At 52.5% G+C, this 25,760-nt stretch overlaps 1 protein-coding gene across 6 annotated transcripts in view; it reads right to left on the bottom strand.

Annotated features, from left to right (window-relative positions):
* Positions 1-18,582, bottom strand: part of TTLL1 (TTL family tubulin polyglutamylase complex subunit L1) — a 30,171-nt gene extending 11,589 nt beyond the window's left edge. The window contains exons 1-9 of one of the 6 annotated variants that reach the window (XM_082739897.1): positions 18,428-18,561; positions 14,795-14,826; positions 12,516-12,624; positions 12,128-12,201; positions 9,655-9,771; positions 3,975-4,183; positions 3,114-3,294; positions 2,016-2,150; positions 1,273-1,381 (exon numbers count right to left, since the gene is read on the bottom strand). In XM_082739897.1, coding sequence (XP_082596023.1) covers positions 1,273-1,381; positions 2,016-2,150; positions 3,114-3,294; positions 3,975-4,183; positions 9,655-9,767 — 747 coding nt within the window. In that variant the 5' untranslated portion in view covers positions 9,768-9,771; positions 12,128-12,201; positions 12,516-12,624; positions 14,795-14,826; positions 18,428-18,561. Of the gene's footprint in view, positions 1-1,272; positions 1,382-2,015; positions 2,151-3,113; positions 3,295-3,974; positions 4,184-9,654; positions 9,772-12,127; positions 12,202-12,515; positions 12,625-14,794; positions 14,827-18,215; positions 18,354-18,427 lie in introns of those variants that run through there. The other 5 variants (XM_082739896.1, XM_082739901.1, XM_082739898.1 and 2 more) reach the window with 5 other exon arrangements.
* Between the last annotated feature and the right edge of the window lie 7,178 nt (positions 18,583-25,760).

Below are 25,760 nucleotides of genomic sequence, written 5' to 3'. Positions count from 1 at the left end.
TACTTGGCGACGAAGGGCCTGATGTCACTGCTCAGCTTTCTCCAAATGACTGACCAGTTCTGTGCCGTGTTCCACGAGACTCATCTTCCTAATGCTTACAAATAAGGTTCTGGCCCAGCTATCCTTGCTCCTCTAACCTTGAACGTGTGACAGTGGTACTCCCCGGTCTGCTCTCAGGGGGACCAGCAGGGCGGTGAATCAGGGTCCGCTTCACCCAGAAGACCGGCGAGGCCCTCAGTAAATGGTGACCAGCAAGGCAATACCAGGGGTCCTGCTGGCAGATGAGGTGCCCCAGGGAGGCCGGGGTGACTTGCCCAAGTCACATGGAGGGGAAGGATGGACGGGGGATGGAGCCCAGACTGGTCTGACCGAGCCTTTTAGTAGGTTCTCCAAAAAACCTTGTTTTCTATCAACACTTATCCTCTTTCCACTGAAATCACATTTAAAACGGGACCGAGGTACAAGCTTCCAACCAAGCGGGATCCAAACAGAAGAATCTCTCATAAGGAAATGAGACCTTCCGACCATTTTTGTTAGGACGCGAGGAAAGGCCCAAAGTCCCCACAGAACCTGCGTCCTGCGTCCCGTGTCCCGGCCCTCGCTCACCTCACCAGGTACCCCTCACTCCGCCACCCATGCTCTGGGGGTTCCAGCCACCCTGACCTGCCCACAGCCCCTGCAGTGCTCCTTCCTGCCACGGGGCCGGCCCACGCTGTCCCCTCCGCCCGAACACCCTTTCCCGACCTGGGTCAGCCCTGCTCGCACGGCGGGTCTCTGCTCGGACACCACTCCACTGCTGCGCGGAGGGCTTCTCCGGCCCCCGGACGAGGGGCCCCTTCATCCCAAGCTCTTCTAGACGTGCATTCTCTGGCCTCAGAGCGCACATCTCCGTTCACGATTACGCAGTCCTCGACACCTATTTCCCCTGACAGGCCCAGGCTCCTTGAGGAGGGACCAAGCGAGTTTCTGCCCATCAGCGTAGCCCGGGCACTCAGCAGGGGACCAACCGAGACAGGTGCTCAGCGAGTCATGTGCCCCCTCCCACCACGAGGGAGGGACATCACCGCCTTTTATAAACGAGAAACCCACGCTAGGCTCAGAGACTCAGCTTGCTCCAGGTCACGGGACCAGAAAGGCAGGGCTTGACTCGGGCCTTTCTTTCTCCGTGAGCCCCTGACCCGAGGCTGTGCCGCCACCTGCCCTCTCTGGCAGATAGAAAGAAACCCACACAATGGGCCCGTTTCCTCCAGCTCGAGGGAGGGACGCGCTTACCCCGTGCTTCTGAATGGCGACGTTGGTGAGATGAACAAACATATTGTCTAGCTCGCTGGTGCTCGGCGTGTACTTCACGGTGCAGAAGCGGCAGAATCCGAGCTTATACCTACGTGGGAAGGGAGACAACGTCAACACTCAGGAGAAGCAGAAGGAAAATACAAGGCTTTGGGGCGTCTGGGTGGCTCAGTCAGTGAAGCATCTGCCTTCGGCCCAGGTCAGGCGCTCGGGGTCCTGGGGTCGGGCTCCCTGCTCAGCCGGAGTCTGCTTCTCCCTCTCCCTCTCCCTCTGCCCCTCCCCTGCTCCTGCGCTTTTCTCTCAAATAAATAAAACCTTAAAAATATATGTATATAGAATACTTTGTTCCCTTCAAAGAGCCCCTGTTTTTGGTTTTAAGCTTTTTAATTTTTTTATTTTGGGGGGGGTTAAGCTTTTTTAATCAAGAAGAGCTCCTTTTTAATTTTCTATCGTTCTTTTTAATAACCATCCTACTAAGATATAATTCACATGCCACAGAACTCCTTCACCTAGCTAGAGCGCACAGCTCAGTGGTTCTTGGTACCCTCAGAGGTGCGCGACAATCGCCGCTCGATTTCCCGCATTTATCACCCCAGAGAAAGCCTGGGACCGTTAGCAGTCACTCCCCAAGCCAGGGCTGGGCCAATGCCGAGCTGCCTTCTGTCTCTGAGGAGTGGCCTACCCTGGGCGGTCAAAGCTCCAGGCAAAACGGTAGCGGCCCTTACATGTAGCAGCGCAGCGGGCGGTACGTGGACACCAGGACATACAAGCGGAGGTCAAACTTCCTCCCGCCAATGAGCAGCGGGTTGTTGATGTAGAGGGAGATCACGTAGGCTTCCTTGGTAGGCTGAGTCACGAACCTGAACGTGTCAGAGAAGTCAAAGTTAGACGCAAAGACCAAAGGTGGTAACAAGCCTCTGCCACTCATTAAGCGAGAGGCTGGTGTGTCGGGGAGAAAACGGGGTCGGGTGGATCCATGGACGAGCCCCCGAGCCTGTGCCCTGCCCTCAGAGGACAATGCCAGCGGCCCCTGGAGCCCACCAGGGACGTGCTCCCTGGACCCGACCCACGAGGGGTCAGCAGTGTGCACTCGGACTTAAATTCTCTGCACGAGGAGAAGGTGACCCTGTCACTCCTGAGAACCCTGACAGTGAGCCACCAGCCCCCAGGAGAGGATCACTGTCCGGCACCAACGAGCAGGTCAGGACCCTCAGAGGCTGGGGGAGGCCCAGACAAAAAACTGGTACCCTCAGTTCCAAGGAGCCCTCAAACCCGGGGGAAAGAGCTGACCTGACACAGCCTAGCGCCACGCCCACTGACTGCTCACCCTCCCGTGTGCCTCCCATGGGTTCACCTGTTCCATCCCCATCTTGTCCCCACGGGGGTGGTGCTGTTGGTGTCTGCCGTCTACCCGGATGAAGCATGTAAGCGTCTACTGAGACAAAACGTACTCATAAGTGTAGACAGGGATTTGAAGCCACGTACGCTGGGCCCAGATCTTAAGCGGATACTTTACTATCTCAGAAGTCCAGGACTGAGTGGGTCTCACAGAAGCTTTCAGAACAAAGAACAGCCCACAAGGGTCCCGACTCCTGGGGCCGTATGCTGGTTCACACACTATTTCCTTTGCAACTTGCCTCAGGTGGGATCCTCTAATCAATCACACGACGGCAGCCACGGAACCCTGCCGTGGTGCCCGCCATGTGGCGAATGCCATACACCTACAGAAGCAAGCAAGGGTCCCCGGCCGCCGGGCAAGACTGACCAGGTGGCCCGGAACTCCCAACTCGGAAGGCCCCGGGGTGGGTGGGCCCTGCACTCACGAAGACGTCTTGCTGTCCCGGGACCACTTTTTGATCTGCGAGAGCTTGTTGATCAGAAAGATGCCCTTCCCCTGGGCTTTGCCGCAAGGTTTCATGATCCAGGTGCTGGAGGGGCTCTTTCTGAACTCTTCCACGAACAGGTTGTAGTCGGCGGGCAGCATGTAGGTGACCGGAACAAAGTCTGACAGGGGAAACAGAGGGGACAGCAGTGGATGAGCCAGCCCAATGTGCCCACAGGCAGGGACGCGTGGCCCCTGGCTTTTCTGTGGCTGCTTCACGCCCCCAGCCACCCCCACCCCAAGCCAGGATCATAAGGACAAGCCCCCTGCCATTCAATTCTTGTAGGATAACCTTATCCCCTCTGTGCTAAGCCCTTCGCAAACCTATAATCCCCATAGCCTCCTATGGGCTAGGCCCTGTTATCATTCCCATCTACCAGATGAGGGAACTGAGGCCCAGTGAGATGTCAAAGGGTCATCTAATTTTCCTGGGTGGGCAGAGGGATTCTGAAACTATCCCACAGTCCAGCTTTTACCACCGGACCGGAACAGGGACGCGCCTCTCCCTGGGAACCACCAGATGCAGCAATGAGCCTGCATTACAAAATGCAGCTTGCCGCTCGGAACGGGCTCCCCGCCACCTGCGCACCAAGGTCGCGCGCTCCTGCATGGGCACTGAGCTCCCAAGGCGCTCCCAGAAACGCGGATCCCAATGTGAACCTCCGCCCCGCCATCCTGGAGACGTGGAATGAAAGAGGTGCCCAGCCCAGCCAGCATGGGCATGTCCCTGTCGTGGTACCCGGTGTCACTAGGGAACTCAGGGATTTGTTTCAAACCTGGGGCCAGCGAGAAAGGCACAAACCCAGATAGAGGTATTTCCCATTTTCGTCTTTTTCTGCTAGAGGGCTCCCTTCCTTCTCCAGCTCCTTCCTGTATCTTTTAATATTCTTCACCATCAGGTCCTTCCGGGTCAGCTCGTAATGGTTCGGAAAATGGTTCACTATTTGATCGTCTGAGAGCCGATAGCCAGTTTCGACACTAAAAACGTTGCGGATGGTTTGTACACTCATCCTATAAGGGAAGCACAGAAGGGGCGTGCGGGGCACAAGCTCAGAGCTGGTCCACGTGGGGGCAGGGCTCGCCAAATCGGGCGACCGTTCCCCCCCCCCCGGCCTGCGGGCCATGAGACACCCAGCCCAGTGCCGCACAGGGTGGTGTCCAGGGACCGGCTGGGCCCGGAGCTGTTGGGGGGCAGGGGGGCTGTTCTGAGTCTCCATTGTGGATGGTTTCACTCCCCAGTGCAGAGGAGATGCTCCTAAATGCTTGTTGGTTCTGGGTCCCACTGATTGTGGACACCAACCACCCAATGAAAGGACCTCCTCCGGACTCTGAAATCAGGAAAATCATTTACACAGTATTTTCACCCAACGTCAAGGACAGGGACCATTTAAAATCAGAATCCCAGGGTGATTTGAGGGCCCTGGGTCAGTACTTCGTGTTCATTCAGAGACCTCCCTGCCACCCTCTGCGCCCTCCTTGTCCCGCGGACTCGCAGGGAGGGCGCGGGGAGGACAGGACCCGCCCTCACGCTGGAACCACGCCCCCAGGCACGGGCGGGCTGTCAGCCGCTGGTCACTCCTGGCCCCGATCCACCCCACCGGGCCCAGGCACCAACTACAGAGGGCTTCCAGCACCCAAAGCATTTCTCTTGATTCTATGATCATGGGAATAATGGGAGTTTTAAAATGTTTTAGGAGGGAAGAGCTCGACCACATGCAAAAGCAGAGAAAAGGACCGAGAGGCCTATTCCTGGCCCGCGCTGTGGCCGGAGGCCGGCCTTGTTTTGATCCTACCCCACCCATGCCCCACAGCGCTGACTTATTTGGGAGCGATTTCCAGACACAGCCTCCCACCCAAAATATTCCAGTCGGCATCTCTAATCGCTAAGGGCCCTTTTTTATATTATATGATATCCGACTTTATACTGTTATCATAACTAAAAACAGTCATTTCTGGGATCGTCAAGTATTACTTGGTGCTCATACTTCCTTCGTTGTCTGAGGAATCTTACTGACAGCTTGTGCAAAGAGCCAGGCTCTTCTCTCTCCCATGGCTCTATCTGTCTTCTCCCTCCTTTCTTCCTATGCTATTGATTTGTGGAAGACCCTGGGTCACCCGTCCTCCAGGGGAGCTCCAGCGGTCCCGCGTTCCCTACTCAGCACGGCTGCGCGGGTGTCCCCTCCGTCCTTCCCGGCCCCTCCCACATGCTGCCGGTACATCAGGAGTCGGACTGCAGACTGGGGAGCTGCAGGTCAATCTGGGGGCACATCTGCATTCGGACCGGCCACGTTTATGTGCTCATCAGCCCTGTGGTTGAGTGGCTCCCGTACAGGGCAGGCCCAGACCCTTCCGTCATTAAGGAAGGCAAAACGGGTGTGTTTCTACACTGTCATTTCTCCTTCGTGTGTTAGCAGGAATATTTCTACAAGAAGTTCCCCTTCATCAACAGTTTGGATACTCAAAACATAGTTCATGCAGAAAAGACGAACAAAATGTTTGTTTCTTTCCCTTTATCAGTGTGCAAAATACTGAGCTGTTTCCGCACCATGCTCAGGTCAGGTGATGGGTAAGACATACTCTGGGCATCCAATACTGAAAAGCAAATGGCCCCTTGTTAGCAACTTAAGACAAGATCCACTAAATCCCATCTCGAGGGTTTGGGGATCAAGATGTGGGCCGGGGGGGGGATGGGGGGGCACCTGGGTGGCTCAGTCATTAACCGTCTGCCTTCAACTCACGTCGTGATCCCAGGGTCCTGGGATCGAGCCCCACATCGGGCTCCGTGCTCAACAGGAAGCCTGCTTCTCCCTCTCCCACCTCCCCCTGCTTATAGTCCATCTCTTACTGTCTCTCTGTCAAATAAATAAATAAAATCTTAAAAAAAAAAAGAGAGATTCAGGGCGGGGCTCAGTGGAGGGTGCTTCTGCTCACTACGGCCCTGACTGGGGCCACTTGGAGGATACTCCGGGGTGTTCAGTGTATGATCCGACCTGGAACATCCAAGAAGGCTTCGTTCCTGCCTGGCACCTTGGCGGGCACGGCTACAACCGACCCACACAAGCCTTATACACGGCTTCTCCAGCAAGATGGTCCCAGAAGTCAGGCTTGTCCCGTGGTGGCTCGGGGCTCCCGCCAAGAGTTCCCATAAAGGAAGTGGAAGCCGCTAGTTTCTTAAGGCCTGGACCCAGACGTCTCACTTTGGCTTTGCTCTGGCCGAACATGTGGAGAGGCGGTGGTGTGCCACTTGGGAGACCAGCCCGGAAAGGCCTGCAGAGCTTCCAGGCTCCCTCCTGGCCCCTCGCCACCGCGGGAGAGCAAGCCCCCGCTCACCGGCTGCAGGGACGGGAGAGCTGTGTGGAGAGAAGCCGCTGTGCTCCTCGCCCAGGGCAGCCAAGAGCAGACAAGCCCCAGCTGACCTCCCCCAGGGGACAGCAGATGCACAGGGGAGCCCAGGCAGGATCAGCTCTAAAAGTACCGCCGAGCCAAACCTATAAATGCTATCAAAGGGTTGTTCCGAGCCCGTTTTGTGCTGTCTCGTTACACCCGTCAGTTTGGCCCTCAGACAGCTCACACACGCGCTCTGGGACAGCCACGCTTTCGTGTTACTCCTGCTTCCTGCCCGTACGCAAGCTCTGATCTCACTGTCAGCATATTTCTTGTTACACAATTTTCCTGCTTTAGAACTGTCAGTTGTTTTATTTTTTGGCAACATTTCTTTTTTTTTAAATAAAGATTTTATTTATTTATTTGACAGAGAGAGAGAGAGAGCACCAAGTAGGCAGAGAGGCAGGTGGGGGTGGGGAAACAGGCTCCCTGCTGAGCCGACAGCCCGATGCGGGGCTCCATCCCAGGACCCTGAGACCATGACCTGAGCTGAAAGCAGAGGCTTAACCCACTGAGCCACCCAGGCGCCTCTGTCACTTGCTTCAATAGCTGCACCATAATCCACCCGCTTAACGTGGGTACCTTTCCCTATAACCATTTAACATTTAGCTGATATCAATGTTTTACCCTAACCAATTGTTAAGACTTAATGGGACGCTTAGTGCTTAAAGCAGGAGCTCTGAGGAGTTCAAATATCCAAAGTGACACAGTTCTACTCTTTTCTCTCTCCCTCTCTAAGACTAGCTCCAAAATGCTTCTCACGTGGCGTGAAGAGGGGAAGGAGGCGCTCTGCACCCTCCCAAGCGTCGATGAATCACTGAGAGAAGCAGAAAGGACTGAGGCCCGGCTAAGCCCAGGGCACAGAGCCGTGGGACACAAAGCAGTAAGTTCAAAACAATTTTTCTTTAATGACATTTCAAGATTTTATTTATTTGAGGGAGAGAGAGAGTGTGTGTGAGCGAGCACAAGTGGGGGGCAGGGGCAGAGCGAGAAGCAGACTCTCCACTGAGCAGGGAGCCCAATCAGGGGCTCGATCCCAGGACCCCAAGATCATGACCTGAACCAAAGGCAGACGCTTAACCAACTGAGCCACCCAGGCGCTCTACAAAATGCTCTTACTCAGCCTTTCTTTCAGAGCTCCTCTGGAAGCAGGGCTCTGCCTGTTATTTCCTTCTGCCTCAGAGAAGAATATAAGCGTGACGCCAAAGCACACACAGCCGCTGCATTTCTCTACAAATGCTTTCTCTGCCGGCACTCCATGCTCGCCAAGGGAAATTGGGTTTTGGTTTAAAGTACAGGTACCTTAAACTGCTACAGAGGCAAAGAGTCATCCCGGGGTGCCTGGCTAGCCTGGTCAGTAAGCGTCTGCCTTCAGCTCAGGTCACGATCTCAAGGTCCTGGATCGAATCCCACATCGGGCTCTCTGCTCAGCGGGGAGCCTGCTTCCCCCCTCTCTCTGCCTGCCTCTCTGCCTACTTGTGATCTCCGTCAAATAAATAAATAAAATCTTAAAAAAAAAAAAAAAAGGAAGAATAAGAAAGGGTCATCTCTCTAATCGCTGCGGGAGATGGAAGCTGGACGCCAGTGTACTCTGCACCCAGGCCAGCGCCAGGCTCTGGGGAGCCTGGGTAAGCCAGACAAGGTCCTCACCGTCGTGAGGCTCATAGTCACATGTAAAGAGGGCACAGGCGGGGAAACCACATTTGCTTCCTGACACCAGGGAAAGCAGGCTGGGGGGCTGGAGAGGCACCGGCGGCTTCCGGGGCAGGAAGCTTGTGCGCCGGTGCATGGACAGTGACAGCGCACGCTTGCGGGGCGCCCGTCACAGCCCACGTTCCGTGCTTTACTGAGCCATTCACATTTCAAACAACCGGATTTGCAAGGAGAGGTCGAGTCCTTTGCTAATGGCCACAGAGTCAGCCGTGGGAGAGCCAGAGTGGGAAGCCAGGCATGACCTGTCTCCAGGGTCCATCTAAATGCCCGATGCGTCGCCCCTCTCAAGGCTCCGCTGAGGGGGCAGAAAGCACAGCCTTTACACGGGTGTAGAAGCAATAATGTCTTAGTAGGTCAACGGGGGAAACATGCCGGCTGCCACACTAGGGCGTGAGGGAGAAGGAAGTGGCTGGAAAGAGGCCGAGGAACATCTCTCGAGGCAGCAGGGGGTGCTGGGCTCAGGGAGGGCGGATGCACAGGGTAAAAAAGCCTCCAGGGGTGCCGGGGTGGCTCAGTCGGTTAAGTGTCTGCCTTTGGCTCATGTCGTGATCCCAGGGTTCTGGGATCGAGTCCCACATCGGCTCCTTGCTCAGAGGAGAGCCTCTTTCTCCCTCTGCCTGCCGCTCCCCCTGCTTGCACTCTCTCTCTGACAAATAAATAAATAAAATCTTAAAAAAGAAAGAAAAAAAAAAAGCCTCCGGAGTCCCACCAGCTCACCCTTCCTCAAAGACTCTCGGGGGCAGGAGCTAAAGAGGGCTGGGCGTGGCAGGGACAACCGCAGGGGGCAGTTTGGGCACACAACCCCGCCCGAGGGCAGAGGCCACCCCGAGGCAGGGAGCAGCCCAGCCCTGGACAAGGGAGGACACAGGACCTCACCCGGAGAAGTGGGGGAGGCAGGTGGGAACAGGAGTCTAGGACAACCCCTGTGCTTGCCGCTGGGTGAAACGCCACCCGGGAGTCCGAGCCGAACCCTGCTTCTCTGTTCCTCGCGCCACTCGCTTCTCGGCTGTTGGTAACCAGTCCCAGCGGCACTGCTCGCCGTGAGAGGCGGCAAAGGGAGCAGAGATCCCCCCGCGCTGGACAGAGGCACTGACGGAGAACGCCGACGGGAGGGGACTCCGGCGTCTCACCAAACCCCGGCCGTCTTAGCCACGCTGGCTTGTGCCGAAGCGTCCCGGGACGTCCGACGCCAGGCTGCCACACGCGAGTGTGGGAACACGCCGGGACGTGAATGAGCCAAGGACGTTCTTGTCGTGTGCTCCTAGGGGGCCTCGGGGCGGAAGATGTGTGACGGGAGGTGTCCCTTGGGCACAAAGCCTGCGCCAGCATTCACCAGGCGACAAGCGGCCTTGGAAAAACAATCGGATCCTGCCTTCTCTACTTACCAGTAAAAGTTCCAGTCTTCGTTTTCTGTCACTTGGATCCATCCTCTCTTTTCAAAGTTATTTATCAGCACGGACTTCTCGATATCAGTGACCCACTTCACTCTTCCCGCCATAATCCTAGAAGAGATCAAGTGCGAGAGGCTGGAAATGTCGACCGCGGCACACCACCCCTCACACACCCCAAGCTCCCCCGACGCGGGCTGGGTTCTCGGCCATCTGGCAGAGACATCTGGCCATGTCTTTTGTTGTCACAGCTGGGGACACGGATGCCTTGAAGCTGCCCGACACCCTACGACGTATGGGACGCCCCCTCCCCCACAGCAAGTCACCAAGCCAAAATGTGAACGGTGCCAAGACTAAGAAACCCTGGCCTGCTCATGGCGGGGTGCGGGGCAGCAATGAGAGAGTCGCCACCCGATGGGTGTCGCCACGGCGACAGGAACCACCAAGCAGGGGTAGCACCTGCGTTGTGAGGCCTGAGGCGGGAGGTGGCCCTCACAGGGTGGCTGGGGGAGACCGCCCTCAGTAGAGGGCCCTGGAGCTGGCTTCCGGAGGCTGGGTGGGAGCCTGTCCCAACAGGAGCACCTCCCACCCTGTCCAGCGCTGCTACCTCCCTGCTTCCTCCTCCGCCCTGCTCCATCTCACTCTCTGTAAGCGCAGGTGACCTTTATCTGACCACATCACTGCCTTTTACTAGCCTCCATGGCTTCCCAGTGCTTTTAAGATCTGCAGACCCTCAACCCTCACCTGCTTCTCCTTCACGTGCTATGTTCTCGCCACACTAGACTTTTCTGCCCACACTCTGCCTCGGGGCCTTGGCATGTGCTGGATGTCTGTGCCTGTGGCACTCCCCCTCCCTCTCTGTCTGGCAAAGCTGCTGCCCACTCATCGGCCAGCGTAAGTGAATGTCACTCCCTCCACAAAGCCTCCCTGGCTCCAGACCTGGTTCATGGCCACTCAGTACTCCTGCACTCCTGGCCCCACAAAAGGACAGGCAGCTGGCTTTCTTCTTCGCTGCTTTGGGTCCAGGGTCTAGCCCTGCACCTGGCATGTGACAGACACCCATTCAGACTGACTGACTATGGCCCCAGGTCTGTCAGCACCACTGTGTGACTTGGAGAAAGTTAAAAGATGAGACCTGGGGCGCCTGGGTGGCTCAGTGGGTTAAGCCGCTGCCTTCGGCTCAGGTCATGATCTCAGGGTCCTGGGATCGAGTCCCGCATCGGGCTCTCTGCTCAGCAGGGAGCCTGCTTCCCTTCCTCTCTCCCTGCCTGCCTCTCTGCCTACTTGTAATCTCTCTCTGTCAAATAAATAAAATCTTTAAAAAAAAAAAAAAAAAAAAAAAAAAAAAAAAAGATGAGACCTGGGTCTGCCTTGCCTCGGGAAAGGGAGAGGGAAGACAATTCAGTGGAGCTTTCACACAAAATCAGCCCACTGCCTCCGCACCCTGCCCAGTAGTGGCAGTGTCACAGAGCTGGGACTTGAGTTCGAGGGCCAGTTCTGAAACTCACAAGCTGTGTGACTCTGGGCAAGTTACTTAACCTCTCTGAACTTGTTTCCTTCTCTCTATGAACAGCATGTACCCATCTCACAGGGCTATAGTGACGATGAAATGAGTGAACAGTGGAACAGTGCGCAGCATGTAGAAAGCACTCAAGAGGTATCTGGTGGTTCTGTTGCCATTGTCACCACTTTGCGGATTTGGACGCTGAGGCTCAAAGGTTTAGAGCCCCTCTAAGAATCAGACTGAAGGGAGCCATGGAGCCCTGACTTGAGCCCACGGTGACCCTATTCTGATGTGCCACCTCTTTTCACAGTCTGCTGTCCCCCCCGCCCCGCTCTGAACATGGGCTTCATCAGGATGCCATGCCCCCCAGGGTCAAGGTAAGAAATGCACAGAACTGCTCTCTGCAAAACGAGAAGCCACCCTGTGATGTTAGGAGGCGGTTACCGTGGAGTCAGCAGCCGCCGCACAGAAACGCTGGCAGAGGCAGCACAGGAGTGGAATCCCCGCGCGCTGTGACCCCACACCTCTCCCTGGGCCAACCCCAGCCAGTATCTAAAGCCTGGCGCCCAACCTCAGCCCTCACAGCCCAGCAGCCCAATCCTGCTCCAACTCTGCCCCCTAGAGTCCAACCGCAGACTTGGATTGTGGGAAGAACCATCCCCCAGGCAGGCAATGACAGCCCCAACACCACCCCTCGTATCTCAGTGAGTTGCCACCTGGCACAGGCGCTGACCTGCAACCCACCTGGGGGTGACCCAGAGGGGCATTGATGGGGCAGTGCTTGAACAGTCAGAAAACGCTTCCCGGGTGTGGTCCCCCAGCCCCATAAAGCAGACAGGGCACATATTCTCATCCTCCCTTTATGGCGCAGGACACAGAGCCTCGGAGGTCAGGCTTTCTCACCACCCCACCCACCTACCACTTCCGCAGGGCGCTAAGGAAACCAGCCTCTCAGGCCGGACCCACCATAGGGACTCCTGGAACCAACAGGCACGGCCAAGTTCGCTTCAGCTTCCAGGCCTGCTGCTTGGGGTTCGTACCTACAACAAAAAGAACACACAGGCATAATGTACATGGCCCAGGACCGAGAGACGGTCTGTGAACACGGCAAAACCGTGTCTTCTGCTGAACAACAGCACGCCACGAGCTGTCTCGGGGGTCTTTTCTTATTGTGATACATTCTTCTGGATTCTCTTCCTTCCTGACTCCGGCGGGACTTTCTGGGCCACCCTGCCACTCCACTTCACACGCCCCCTGCTCCGGCCCAGCACCCGCCTCCCTGCTGCTCCCACCCAGCTTCGCTGACCCCAAAGCTGCAGGTCAAAGGCCACCTCCCCCGGGGAGCCATTCTCACGGTCTTTTCCCTCCGCCGAACCACGCAGCCTTCCCTGTATGTCTCCTGCCGTCTTCGTGGGCACACAGAACTTCCTACCTTGCCTTTCTGGTCTCTGTTTACCTTCCTTCTAGAGGAAAGTAAGGTGAGGGGAGACTCTCTTAGTCCCCTGCTTCCTTCTCATCCCCCGATTCTTTCTAGACGTAGGTGTGAGCATTTGCAACAACGTTCACAGTGCATGTGGCAGGCCCCACGGTCTCCAGCACCCAGCCGTCCAGCACACGGGGAGGGGGGGCGACCAGTGCCTACTCCTCACGAAAGTGACGGAACAGACACATCCCCAAGGGTCAGTCCTTTGAATCTGACTCTGTTTTCAAGAGTTACTTCCCTGTAAATGTTGTGGGTTGGAACTGTATCCCCACAAAAGATATGTTGAGGGGCACCTGGCTGGCTCAGTCAAAAGAGCACGTGACTCTTGATCTCAGGGTTATGAGTTCGAGTCCCACATTTGGCATAGAGATTACTTAAAAAAAAAAGAAGAAAGTGCGGCCGCAGGGACACACAGACCCACAGGGAAGATGGTCACATGAACACGAAGGCAGCCACGAGAGCTGTGCAGCCACAGCCCAAGAAAAGTCTGGGTTCACCACAAAACTCGAAGAGACCGGGTTCCGGCCCGGATTCTTCGGCGAGAGCACGGCTCTGCCGGCACCTTGATTTCAGACATCTGGCCTCACTGAGCCACTCACTTCAGGGCACTTTCAAAGTACAGCCCAGGAAACGAACCCGAGATATAGCCATCCCAGGCACTAGAAGAAAAAGGAAATTTACACCTATAAAGAGTTTTAAGTATATATGTGGGAGACAGCACAGTAAAGTGATGTGCAAAAGGACAAGACAGTTGGGGCACCAGGGTGGCTCAGTGGGTTAAGCCTCTGCCTTCGGCTCGGGTCATGATCTCGGGGTCCTGGGATACAGTCCCGCATCGGGCTCTCTGCTCAGCAGGGAGCCTTCTTCCCAGCCCCCTGCCTGCCTCTCTGCCTACTTGTGATCTCTGTCTGTCAAACAAATAAATAAATAAATGTGTTTTTTGTTTTTTTGTTTTTTTTTTTAAAGGACAAAACAGTTATCTATAGTTAAAAAAAGAAAAAGAAAGAAATGAATTAAGGCCACCTCTTCTTTAAAGAGATGTGGGACCTCTTTCCAGAAATGCACCAAACCAGCATGATAACCACCACTGGGAACCAATGCCAAGGCAGCCCCAGCAGAGCCACAGGAGGGACAGCAGTTCCCCGCACCTGAGGCTCGGCCACTCGGTGCATCTCCCGCGCTCACACATCCATGGGGACTCGCGAGTTTTCTTGGGGCCTCCATTTCCGCCATGAAGAGAATGGGACTGAGAGCCCCCGGGGCCTTGGCCGGATGGCTGAGACTACTGGGAGGTCGGGCGGGTGTGCTTGTGGCACGCCACACTTCACTGAATTTGAAACGAGCGCACCTGCTTTCCCCGAAGGTTCCTGACGCTCTCCCCAATTCAGCCCTGCATGCTCCTCCAGTTCAGCCCCTACTTACACAGTGGGCCTGCCGGGCTCCTGGCCAGGTGCTGGAGGTCAGCCCTGCCCTCACAGAGGAAGTAACTCGATATTTACTTTATCACCCAAAACAACAGCCACGACTTCTGTGAAGCGCCAGGATGCACCGGGCACAGGGCCGGGCGCTCTGTACGCGTTTTTCTCTACTTCCTCTGACCCTCGGGCTCACACGCTGCTGGAAGGCAGGTGTACTTTCTTCCCGTTCACACACGGAGAAAGTAGGGCTCACAGAGTAGCAGGCAGGGGTGCCTGGGTGGCTCAGTGGGTTAAAGCCTCTGCCTTCGGCTTGGGTCCTGGTCCTGGGATCCTGGGATCAAGCCCTACGTCAGGCTCTCTACTCGGTGGGGAGCCTGCTTCCCTCTCTCTCTCTGCCTATCTCTCTGCCTACTTGTGATCTGTCAAATAATTAAATAAAATCTTTAAAAAAAAAAAAAAGAGTAGCAGGCAGAGCACAGACTGCAGCCTGTGGATGCCACACTGCCTCCCCTCCCCACTCTGTCAACTATCCCTTTACTCCACAGGGCAGGGGGTGGGTGGACTGGTCTCTGTCCCCCAACACCCAGCCCAGGGCCAGCCACAGTCAGGGGGCTCAGAAATGGTCTGCAGAACAGACAAAGGAACCTGCTGGCCACAGAAGCCAAGGCTGACTCCTTCCCAACCCTAAGAAATACTAAACCCCTTCCCTTAGAAAAATCAATAAAGAAATACCGGATGTCAGACAGTTCTCCTGTTACTTCCTCCTAAAACAGGAAAGAAAAATAAGTGAGGTTAGCAGGACCGTGTAATGAACTTGGTAGGTAATGACTCTAGCGGGGTTCACGTGAACCGAACGTGAAGACATTGGGTCAGCTACTTTCAACACTGAGCCCCACAGGAAGGGATAAAGACGATGTGGTATATATATGCAACGGAATAATCACTCAGCCATCAAAAAGAATGAAATCTTGCCATTTGCAACAACGTGGAACTAGAGGGTATTATGGTAAGGAAAAGTCAAAGAAGGACAAACTACATGATTTCACCCGTATGTGGAAGTTAAGAAACAAAGCAGGTGAACATCCGGGAGTGGGTAGAAAGACAGAAGGAAACAAACCATAAGCGACTCTTAACTGCAGAGAACGCAGAGGGTTGCGGAGGTGGGGGATGGGCCGGATGAGTGATGAGGCGGGAGGGGGGCACCTGCTGTGATCAGCACCGGGTGCTGTATGTAACTGACGAACCACTGAATTCTACTCCTGAACCCGATATCGCACCGTATGTCAACTAGAATTTAAATAAAAATTTGAAAAAAAAAATTTAAAAACCCAAACTGAGCATCATAAAACCTAACCCAGAGAAACAGAGTTAGGTGTGTGGTGATCTTTGTGTGGACTGTGCTCGAATCCCTGTGGGCAGTCCCGACCTGAGGTTCTCCAGCTGGGGAAAGGCATTCTCGAGGCAGGCAGTTAGCTATGTTCCGAAAGGGATGTGGGTCCCTCTGCCGGGGCTGGTGGGCAGGACCTTCAAAAGCTTGAGGACAGGTTTCCACGGGGACGGCCCTGGGTGTCTGAGCTTCGACAGCCCAGCTTCTCACCCACCCGCTCGGCGCCGACAGCCACCCTGTGCAGGGACCACTACCGGAGACTCGAGCACCTGAAGGAGGTGCTCGTGGACAGTCCCGGTCCAGGGAGGCAAGAGAGTCATTTCACAAGCTGGAAGCCCCGGCAGCAAGGTGCCTTCACAATCCAGCAAAGCTCAGCTGTGGTCCTGCGGGGGAGGGGACTCTTAATCCCGCCAGCAGCAAATGGTGCCAGCTCTACTCCAGAAGGTTCCAGATCTGTCTGTGCCTCTCCCCAGCGGCCCCATAATCCTGGACGACCACAGCAAGCTCCACTGGTTTCCTTAGCACCATCACCCCATGGCACCCATGCTCTGCCCAGCAGAGTGACCCTCTCACACGCACAAAGCAAATAAGGCATCCTGCTCATAAGCCTCCAGGGGCTTCCATTAGCCCCAGAATACAACCATCACGTACAACCAATTACAAGGTGGACCCCATGTGATCTGGGCTGCCCATCACCTCTCAAGCTCTGTCTCCAGCACCCCCCCCCCAATCAGCCCTCCGCAGCCCTGGGCCGCCTTTCAGCTCCTCACACCCACCAAGCGGCAGCCTGTCTCAAGGCTTTGCTCTCCCCCACATCTGGCCCCTTCTCGAAGGTCAGCTCTTCAGAGTGACTTTCACAACGCCAATCTCAATGCCCCCACTCATCACACTTTATTTCTCTGTGGCCGTCAGGCTGCACACGACTGTTTAATCCAGGGCCAGCTCAAAGCATGGCCCACAAACCACCGCACCAGCATCACCTGGAGCTCGTTAGAAATACAAGTTCCCGGGCACCTGGGTGGCTCAGTGGGTTACACCTCTGCCTCTGGCTCAGGTCATGGTCTCAGTGTCCTGGGATGGAGCCCAGTATCAGGCTCTCTGCTCAGCAGGGAGCCCGCTTCCCCCTCCCTCTCTGCCTGCCTCCCTGCCTACTTGTGATCTCTCTCTCTCTATCAAATAAATAAATACAATATTTAAAAAGAAATAGAAGTTCTTGGGCGCCTGGCGCCTGGGTGGCTCAGTCGGTGAAGCATCCGCCTTCAGCTCAGGTCATGATCCCAGGTCCTGGAATCAAATACCACATTGGGCTCCCAGTTCGGCAGGGAGCTTGCTTCTCCCTCTCCTCCCTGCTCTCTCTCGCTGTCTGTCTCTCTCAACTAACTAAATAAAATCTTTTAAAAGAAAGAAAGAAAGAAATACAAATTCTTACGCCTCCCCCAACCCCTACACAGATGCGCACACTTGGACTCCTTGGGAGCGGGCCCAGGAATCTGTATCTGAACAAGCTCTCAGGTGAGATCCCTACCCTTGCCCAAGTTTGAGAAGAACTGGTCTAGTTCACGTATTTGGTTCCCTGGTGATTATCTGTCTTTGATACACATATCTCACGTCAGGAGAGCAGAAGTGCTGTTCTCAATCATTGCCTACTGAACGCCCAGCATCCAGAACAGCGTCTAATAATAGCAGGTGCTCAATCAATATTTGATGAATTAGCAAAAATAACGAGGTGAATTCCCTTCCCTCATGCAATCAAACAAGCCAAGCAGTGCTCAGGCACAGCCCAGCCCTCCAGAGGCTGGCAGACCCACAGGCAGGAGAAAATGGTAAACAAACAGCCCCAGACGTTCACACTTTTTCCAGGGGCCTGAATTAGGAGATCTGGAGTTTAGCAGATCTCCATGGAGTGAGAGAACATCTCGGGGAATATCCGTACCCCCAAGCCCAGGAGGACAGAACTTTGCCAAAAGGCCTTTCATTTCCCGGAGTTATGACTACTCCCTGACAAAAGCCAGGAGAAACAGCAAGCAGAGGGAAGAAATTATAATCATAGAATCAATGCACTTTTCTGGGTCCAGCCATAAAAAACAGGAGGCTCTCCTGTCCCCAAACCCACGATGCAAACACTTTGGTCACTATCACTTTCAACAAAGTCCCAACGAGGTCAGGATTCTAGGGCATTTCGATTCCTTTCCAGCTAGTCTTCCTGGAAAAGGAAAAAATACCATCTTTAAAGAAAACAATTAATAGTGTATCCGACGACTTCCTAACAGCTGGAGGGCCCTGTTCTAGCTCCGCACGCCCCAGGGAAACAGTGCCATGTTCTACAGTAACCACTTAGCAGGGCTTGTAATGCCTTGGGCGCTGGGCAGGACCAATCTTTTTGTAACTGCCACAAACCAGCACTGAAATGTGCTCAGTGAACAAAGAACCTCTCTGCAAAAACTAACCTGCTTAGAACAATGAGATTCTTTTACTTCCAGAACGAGTTCCCTGTAACGCCCCGGCTACTCTACGAGGTGCTCGGCTACCTCCGCCTCCCACCCCCTTGGACTGACAAACAGGGAGGAGAAATGCTCCGGTCCAATCCCGCACAGAAGGGCAGGCAGGGCGGGGGACACGAATCCATCTCCTAACCAGCGCTGTCGCCACAGGTCCCCTGACCCCTGCAAAAGATGCAGGAGAAACAACACAGACTGCAAACGAACGGGAAAAGCCTAAACGATGAAATTCTGGGATAGCCAATATGAATCAGAATGCAATTACAACCACCGGGCAGCACAGGGAAAGCCACAGGAGCTCGGAGGAAAAGCGGGGGCACAGGGGTCAGCGCAGGCTTCCGGCAGGACGCGGGTCCGGCCAGCAGCTCCTGCACGAACCGCACCGCCGCGGCCGCGCAGACCCGCTCGCGCATGCGTACTCGTCCACCAGGGCCGGCCACACCCTCGTCCGGGGATGCGGCCTCGGCGGCGGGGCCTCACCTGTGGGCGCAGAGCCCCGAGGAGCGCCGAGCAGCGCGCAGCTGGGCGGCCCCGCGCCGTGCCCCGGCCCCGCCTCCAGCCCCACTCCGGCGCCGGCAGGAGGACGACACTCGCTGCCCCGCGGACCGGCCCGCCGCGCGCCGCGCTGTACTTCCGGGGCGGCGCTCTGGCAACCGAAGACGCCGCCGCTGGCGCCGTGACTGCTTCCGGGTCACATTTTCCTGGCTCACCTGTAGGCCCCCAGCTCCGTGGTGCGGGCGCGCATCCTACGAAGAGGAAGGCGGTCCATCGCCGGGAGGCTCGCAGCCTTCAGGACCCAGAAGAGAGGTCGAGCCTGACGGTGGGAGGCAGAGCCATGTGAGGAATTGGGCCCCGGGTCTGGAGCGCCCTTGGTCTCCTCTGCTGCTCAGCTTCCCAGTCTGCAAGGTTGGGACTGCAGGTGGCGCCGACCTCGCAGGGTCGAGTGTCCTTAGGTGTCATCCTGTGCCCAAGTCGTACTAATCATAAATGTAAAGTCGGTACTCAAAGGTCCCCTCATTCATGCTCAGTGCCCTCTGAGCATGGGGCTGATTTAGTTTCTGAAACTATATTTTGTAAACTCTCTGTTAGGAAGAGGCAGGGCAGCCTCGTGAGCAATTTAAAACTGGGGTCAGACCTGGATTGCATCCTCGCTCCAAAATCACGGCTTTGTGGCTTTAGGCAGGTCGCTTCCCTATCTGAGCCTCAGTTTTCTTGTCTATAAATGGGGATAACAGCACTAATATTAAAGTGTTGTTAGGAAGATTATTCAAAAAAAAAAAAAAAGAAAAGAAAAGAAAAGAAAGAAAAGGCGGGCCGCCTGGGTGGCTCAGTTGCTGAGGGCAACTCCTTTTGGTTGGGGTCATGATCCCAGGGTCCTTTGCTCGAGGCCCATCAAGTCCCCCAATCAGGCTCCCTGCTAAAAGATAAATAAAATCTTAAAAAAAAAAAAAAAAAAAAAGCAGGTGGTCTAGCACATAATAGTTGCTCAAATTGTTGAAATAATTCAAAATAAAAGCATGTATTCCAGATGTTTGTCAGCCACAAAAGTGCACTTAGAAGCGGCATGAAAGAAGAGAAACAGAATTTTACAACCCTGCTCTGATACATTCTAGCTGCTTGGGCATCCGCACAGCTCAGTCTCTCAATTACAGTTTCTCCCCAGAGATACAGGAGTAATGATCATCTCTCAGGGGCAGAAACAATTTTAAATTCCTGGTGGCTAGCACCTAAGAAAGTGTATGTTTTACCCCAACCTGTGCTTGTGTAGCATATGTGCCATTCCAAAGAGTGTCACCAGCAGCCAAAATACCAGAAGGCTTGATGACAACCATTGCCGAGAGATCAACAGAGAAGAGAAAAAAAAATTGTGACCAATGTGAAGAATTAACTGGGAGGCAGATAACCCCATGAGGAAGAGACAGGAATTGGAGATAGTTAGTGCTAATCCAATCTTGTTAAATCTAGTTTAAAAAGTCATCAAGGGCTTTCTATTGCCATCAAGATGAAAACCAGACTCCTAAGCATTTTTACTTTTTTTTTTTTTTAAGATTTTATTTATTTATTTGACAGAGATCACAAGTAGGCAGAGAGAGAGGAAGGGAAGCAGGCTCCCTGCTGAGCAGAGATTCCCTCTGCAGAGCTGGAATCCTGACGTGAGCCAAAGGCAGAGGCTTTAACCCACTGAGCTACCCAGGCACCCCAGCATTTTTACTTTTGTAAAGTACTTAAAATCTGTCAACCTTGGGACGCCTGGGTTGCTCAGTTGGTTAAGTTGGTCATGGTCCCGGCGTCCTGGGATCGACTCCCACATTGGGCTCCTTGCTCTGCAGGGAGCCTGCTTCTCCCGCTGACTGCCTGCCACTCTGTCTGCCTGTGCTAGCTCTTGTTCTCTCTCTCTCTCTCTCTCTCTGACAAATAAATAAATAAAATCTTTAAAAAAAAAATCTGTCAACCTTTTTCCAATTTGGCATCTCTTGTGCTTGGAAAGACCCATCCTCACGGGCTGTAAAAAGCATGACTTGTAAGAGGCCAAAAAGAAAATCAGCCAAATTAAGTGATAAATTGAAAATGTGTGCATCATATATGACAAAGCATTAGTTAATATCCACAATATACAAAGAGTCTGCACAAATCAATAAGAAAAAAACGTTTAATTTAGAGGAAGAGATGGAACCACAAATCATACAACAAAAAGTGTAAAAAAATCTTAACTAAAAATGTGGAAAGATGCCCAAATCACTAAAATTTAATGATACTGAAATGTTCAATGAGGTGGGTTTTTTGTTTGTTTATTTGTTTTAAGACTTGTTTTACTGGGCACCTGGTAACAACCAGTTGTTGAGCCTCTGCCTTTGGCTTGGGTCATGGCCCCAGGGTCCTGGGATTGACGCATATTGGGCTCCCTGCTCCGTGGGAAACCTGCTTCCTTCTCTCCCACTCTCCCTGCTTGTGTTCCCTGTATAGCTGTCTCTCTCTCTGTCAGATAAATAAATAAATAAAATCTTTTTAAAAAACATTTTTTGGAAAATATTTTATTTACTTTTAGAGAGAGAGAACAAGTGTGTTGAGGGACAGAGGGAGGGGGGAAGCAGGCTCCCCACTGAGCAAGGAGCCCATGTGGGCCTGGATCCCAGAACCCAGGGATCATGACCTAAGCTAAAGGCAGATGCTTAACTGACTGAGGCTCCCAGGCGCCCATCAATGAGGTGGTTTTGCTGACTAAATTAGCAAGCATTTAAAATCTACTTACAACTAATATTAGAAAGGATATGGAGAAAAGGCACTTGCATCCACTATTGGTAGAAATACAGCTTTTGGGAGGCTGGTAATTTGTCAGTATTCATTAAAATTGTAACAAGTAATATATTTAATTATATACTCTTTGACCTAAAAATTCAAATTTTAGGTATTCATTCTATAGAAACTCACAAACAGGGACGCCTGGGTGGCTCAGTTGGTTAAGCAGCTGCCTTCGGCTCAGGTCATGATCCCAGCGTCCTGGGATCGAGTCCCACATCGGGCTCCTTGCTCCACGGGGAGTCTGCTTCTCCCTCTGACTCTGCCTTCCACTCTGTCTGCCTGTGCTCGCTCTCCCTCTGAAAAATAAATAAATAAAATCTTTAAAAAAAAAAAAAAAGAAACTCACAAACAAAGATATATGTACAAGAGCATTTAATGCAGTATTTTTCTTTTTTTTTTTTAAAGATTTTATTTATTTAATTGAGAGAGAGAGACAGTGAAAGAGAGCATGAGCGAGGAGAAGGTCAGAGGGAGAAGCAGACTCCCCATGGAGCTGGGAGCCCGATGTGGGATTTGATCCTGCGATTCCGGGATCATGACCTGAGCCGAAGGCAGTCGTCCAACCAACTGAGCCACCCAGGCATCCCTAATGCAATATTTTTCTAATAAGAAAAAGTTGGAAAGAATATAAATGTTTAGTAGCTTAACTTTGGTTTGCTAATTTAGGTTCTTCAATTTAATGAGATAGTATTTTACATATCCAAAGGGATAAGGTGGATCTACATATGCTGACCTGGAAATATATGCATGATATATTACATAAAAAAGGCAAATTATGCAACTGTTCATATAGTATGGCTTTTTTTTTTTTTTTTAGATTTTATTTATTTGTTTGACAGAGAGAGATCACACATAGGCAGAGAGGCAGGTAGAGAGAGAAAGGAGGAAGCTCGCGGGGCAGAGAGCCCGATGCGGGGCAGAGAGCCCGACGCAGGGCTCGATCCCAGGACCGTGGGATCATGACCTGAGCTGAAGGCAGAGGCTTTAACCCTCTGAACCACCCAGGCGCCCCATATAGTATGGCTTTTAAAATTGCTATGTATAGGGTGCCTGGCTGGCTTGGTTGGTAGATCCTATGACTCTTGATCTCAGGGTTGTGAGTTTGAGCCCCACGTTGGGGGTAGAGATTTCTTTAAAAAAACATTTTTTTTTTTTTAGGGGCACCTGGGTGGTTTAGTAATTAAGCATCTGCCTTCAGCTCAGGTCATGATCCCAGGGTCTAGGTATGGAGCCCCGCATCGGGCTCCCTGCTTGGTGGGAAGCCTGCTTCTCCCTCTCCCACTCCCCCTGCTTGTGTTCCCTCTCTGGCTGTGTCTCTCTCTGTCAAATAAATCTTAAAAATAAATTAAAAAATTTTTTAATTAAAATTTGTATGTATAAGCATCACATATATAATTTAAGAAGCATAAAAATAAAAATTAAAAAATTAAAATTAAAAAGCATTAAAAATTCTGAAAAAATATGCACAATACTAAATCCTTTCTTTTTTTTTTTTTTTAAGATTTTATTTATTTATTTGACAGTCAGAGATCATAAGCAGGCAGAGAGGCAGGCAGAGAGACAAAGAGGAGGGAGCAGTCTCCCCGCCAAGCAGAGAGCCCAATTCAGGACTCGATCCCAGGACCCCGAGATCATGACCTGAGCTGAAAGCAAAGGCTCAATCCACTGAGCCACCCAGGCATCCCTATACTAAATCCTTTCTATTAGTTGTAACTATATTTTAAACGCTTGCTGATTTTAAAAAGTCCTTCTTTTTTGGGGCGCCTGGGTGGCTCAGTGGGTTAAAGCCTCTGCCTTCGGCTCAGGTCATGATCCCAGGGTCCTGGGATCGAGCCCCACATTGGGCTCTCTGCTCCGCGGGGAGCCTGCTTCCTCCTCTCTCTCACTCTCTGCCTGCCTCTCTGCCTACTTGTGATCTCTGTCTGTCAAATAAATAAATAAAATCTTTTAAAAAAAAAAAAAGTCCTTCTTTTTTGGAGCTGGGATAGAAGGTAGTTTCTCTTTTTACAGCTTATATTTTTTGTCTGAATTTTAGTAGTGCAAAAATACTATTTTGTAATTTTTTAAAGTTTAAATAAAATAAAGAAACAAACTGTTTTCAATTTTGAAAGGGCAGTCTGAACATATGTACTTCTCTTCACACCCCGAAATCTCATTGAAATGACAGAAGAAATAGAAAAATACAGAAGATGAAATCATTCAAGAGTCTAAATAGCAAAGGCATCCAAATAGAGAAATTACCCTAAAAGGTTAACGTTTTTATCATAAGATCATCTGTCTCTTCGGGGCGCCCGGGTGGCTCGGTCTGTTGAGCATCTACCTTTGGCTCAGGTCATGATCTCAGGGTCCTGGAATCTGGCTCCTTGTCAGATCTGGTCCTGGAATCTGGCCCCCTGTTCTGCCTTTCCCTCTACCCCCTGCTTGTTCTCTTCTCTCTCTCTCTCAAATAAAATCTCTTTTAAAAAATCATCTTTCTATATCAGGCCATCTGTAGTTGCTAAGGACAGGTTCGCTATATGGCGTTGTTCCTGGTGCTGGTGGGTCCGGCAGGCAGGGCAAGATTCATTGCCCACATCAGGGAGTCCCCGTGGGTAGAGCCAGACGGGAGCTGTTACGTGGCGATGTCACAACACAGGTTACTGCAACTCCCAGTTTGTATGTTTTGAAGGGTAATAATTGCATAAACTACTAAGTTGAAATTGTGCCAATGTAAATATATTGGTTGTTAAGTTCTTTTCAAGGACATTATTCTCTTGAAGTGCTAAGATATTTAAATTACAGAAACAGTCTTTACCCAGAAAAGATCAGTTTCCAGACTGGGTTTCCGCATAAATGACCATCTGCTACAGATCTGTGACATCGCAGGGAAATTAGATACTCCCGACAGACAAAACAGTGAGGAATTCTTGCCAGAGGAGATGAGAACAGATGAATAGGGCAACCCCCCCGGAAAATGAGGACAAATATTCCCAAACAAGCAAAAGAGGACCTTTCCAAAAAAGGTGCATTTTCTGAACAAAACCCTGGAATGCTCTGGAGATAAGAAGCAAGAGGGAGTGTGAGGAAAATACACGTGCTGACAGTTGGCCAGAAAGTGTATTAATGGAATTAATGGGCGGTTGGTCTGCCTCCCCAGAGAGCAGTCTAGTCTCACGTTTTGGCGGAAGCCATGGCCTTCGAAGGCTCAGGCCACCATAACAAATCACCAGCAACTGGTTGCCTTCCGCACACCACAAACATTTCTCGAAGTTCTGCAGGCTGGGGAGTCCAAGATCAAGGCGCTAGCAGGTGTGGTGTCCGCTGAGAACCCCACTTCCTGGTTCATAGACCGTCTTCTTGCCGGTGTCCCCCCTGTGGCAGGAGGAGGTGAGGGAGCTCTTCCAGGTCTCTTTTTTTGTAAGGGCACTAATCCCATTCATGAAGGCTCTACCCTGGGGACCTAATCACCTCCCAAAGGCCATGCCTTCCATCAGCGTCACATTGGGGATTAGAATTGTCGCTCATGAATTTGGTGGGGGGGATGTAAGCATTCAGTCCACTGCCCCATGAGAATAGATAGTTCATAAAAGACAAAGTTCAGGGGTGCCTGGGTGGCTCAGTGGGTTAAGCCTTTGGTTCAGGTCATGATTTCAGGGTCCTGGGATCAAGCCCCGCATGGGGCTCTCTGCTCAGCGGGGAGCCTGCTTCCCCCCCCCCACCTCTGCCTGCCTCTCTGCCTACTTGTGCTCTCTCTCTGTCAAAAAAATAAAATCTTTTTTTTTTTTTTAAAGAGTTCAGACAAAAATATTAAAGAACAACAAAGGCACAAAACTCAGCAAAAGGAGATCTGCATACCAAGGAAATAGAGTTAACAGAGTTAGCTATTCTAGGTCAGGAGAGACAGCAAACCACCGCGGAGTCCTGCCTGCCACGTTTTCAACCATTCAAGAAAACTAAGACCGGTTCAGTTGATTGGATGAGAGAACACACTAACTTTGAACCCCAATTAAGTGAAATCTATCCCCCTCCTCCTCCCCCCCCAATTCCATCCCCCTCATTAGTGGACCTGTATTTTCCAAGAAAAAAATTATATTCAATCATGTTTTTAATTTCATCAATTAAAAAGTGAAAATTGGGGGGCGCCTGGGTGGCTCCGTGGGTTAAAGCCTCTGGGTTCGGCTCAGGTCATGATCCCAGGGTCCTGGGATCGAGTCCGCATCGGGCTCTCTGCTCAGCAGGCAGCCTGCTTCCTCCTGTCTCTCTGTCCGCCTCTCTGCCTACTTGTGATCTCTATCAAATTAAAAAATAAGTGAAAATTTGTATAAGTTGTAAGTGGCACAGCCTGGATTTGAAGCCCAGAAACCCGACCGTTCACACTACTGCCCGGAAAATAAGGGCCACTCCTGGAGAGACTGGGCATTTCCTAGCCTTGATGGGACACTCCGGGACCCTGACCCCGTCACCATTTCCGCTCAGCGCCATCTAGTGGAACCATCGCGAAGCGCAGCCTCACGGGCTCTGAGTTCCCACCCAC

This window comes from Mustela nivalis (genome assembly GCF_964662115.1).
Source record: "Mustela nivalis genome assembly, chromosome: 7".
NCBI lineage: Eukaryota > Metazoa > Chordata > Mammalia > Carnivora > Mustelidae > Mustela > Mustela nivalis.
This window is presented reverse-complemented; position numbering and strand designations above follow the sequence as displayed.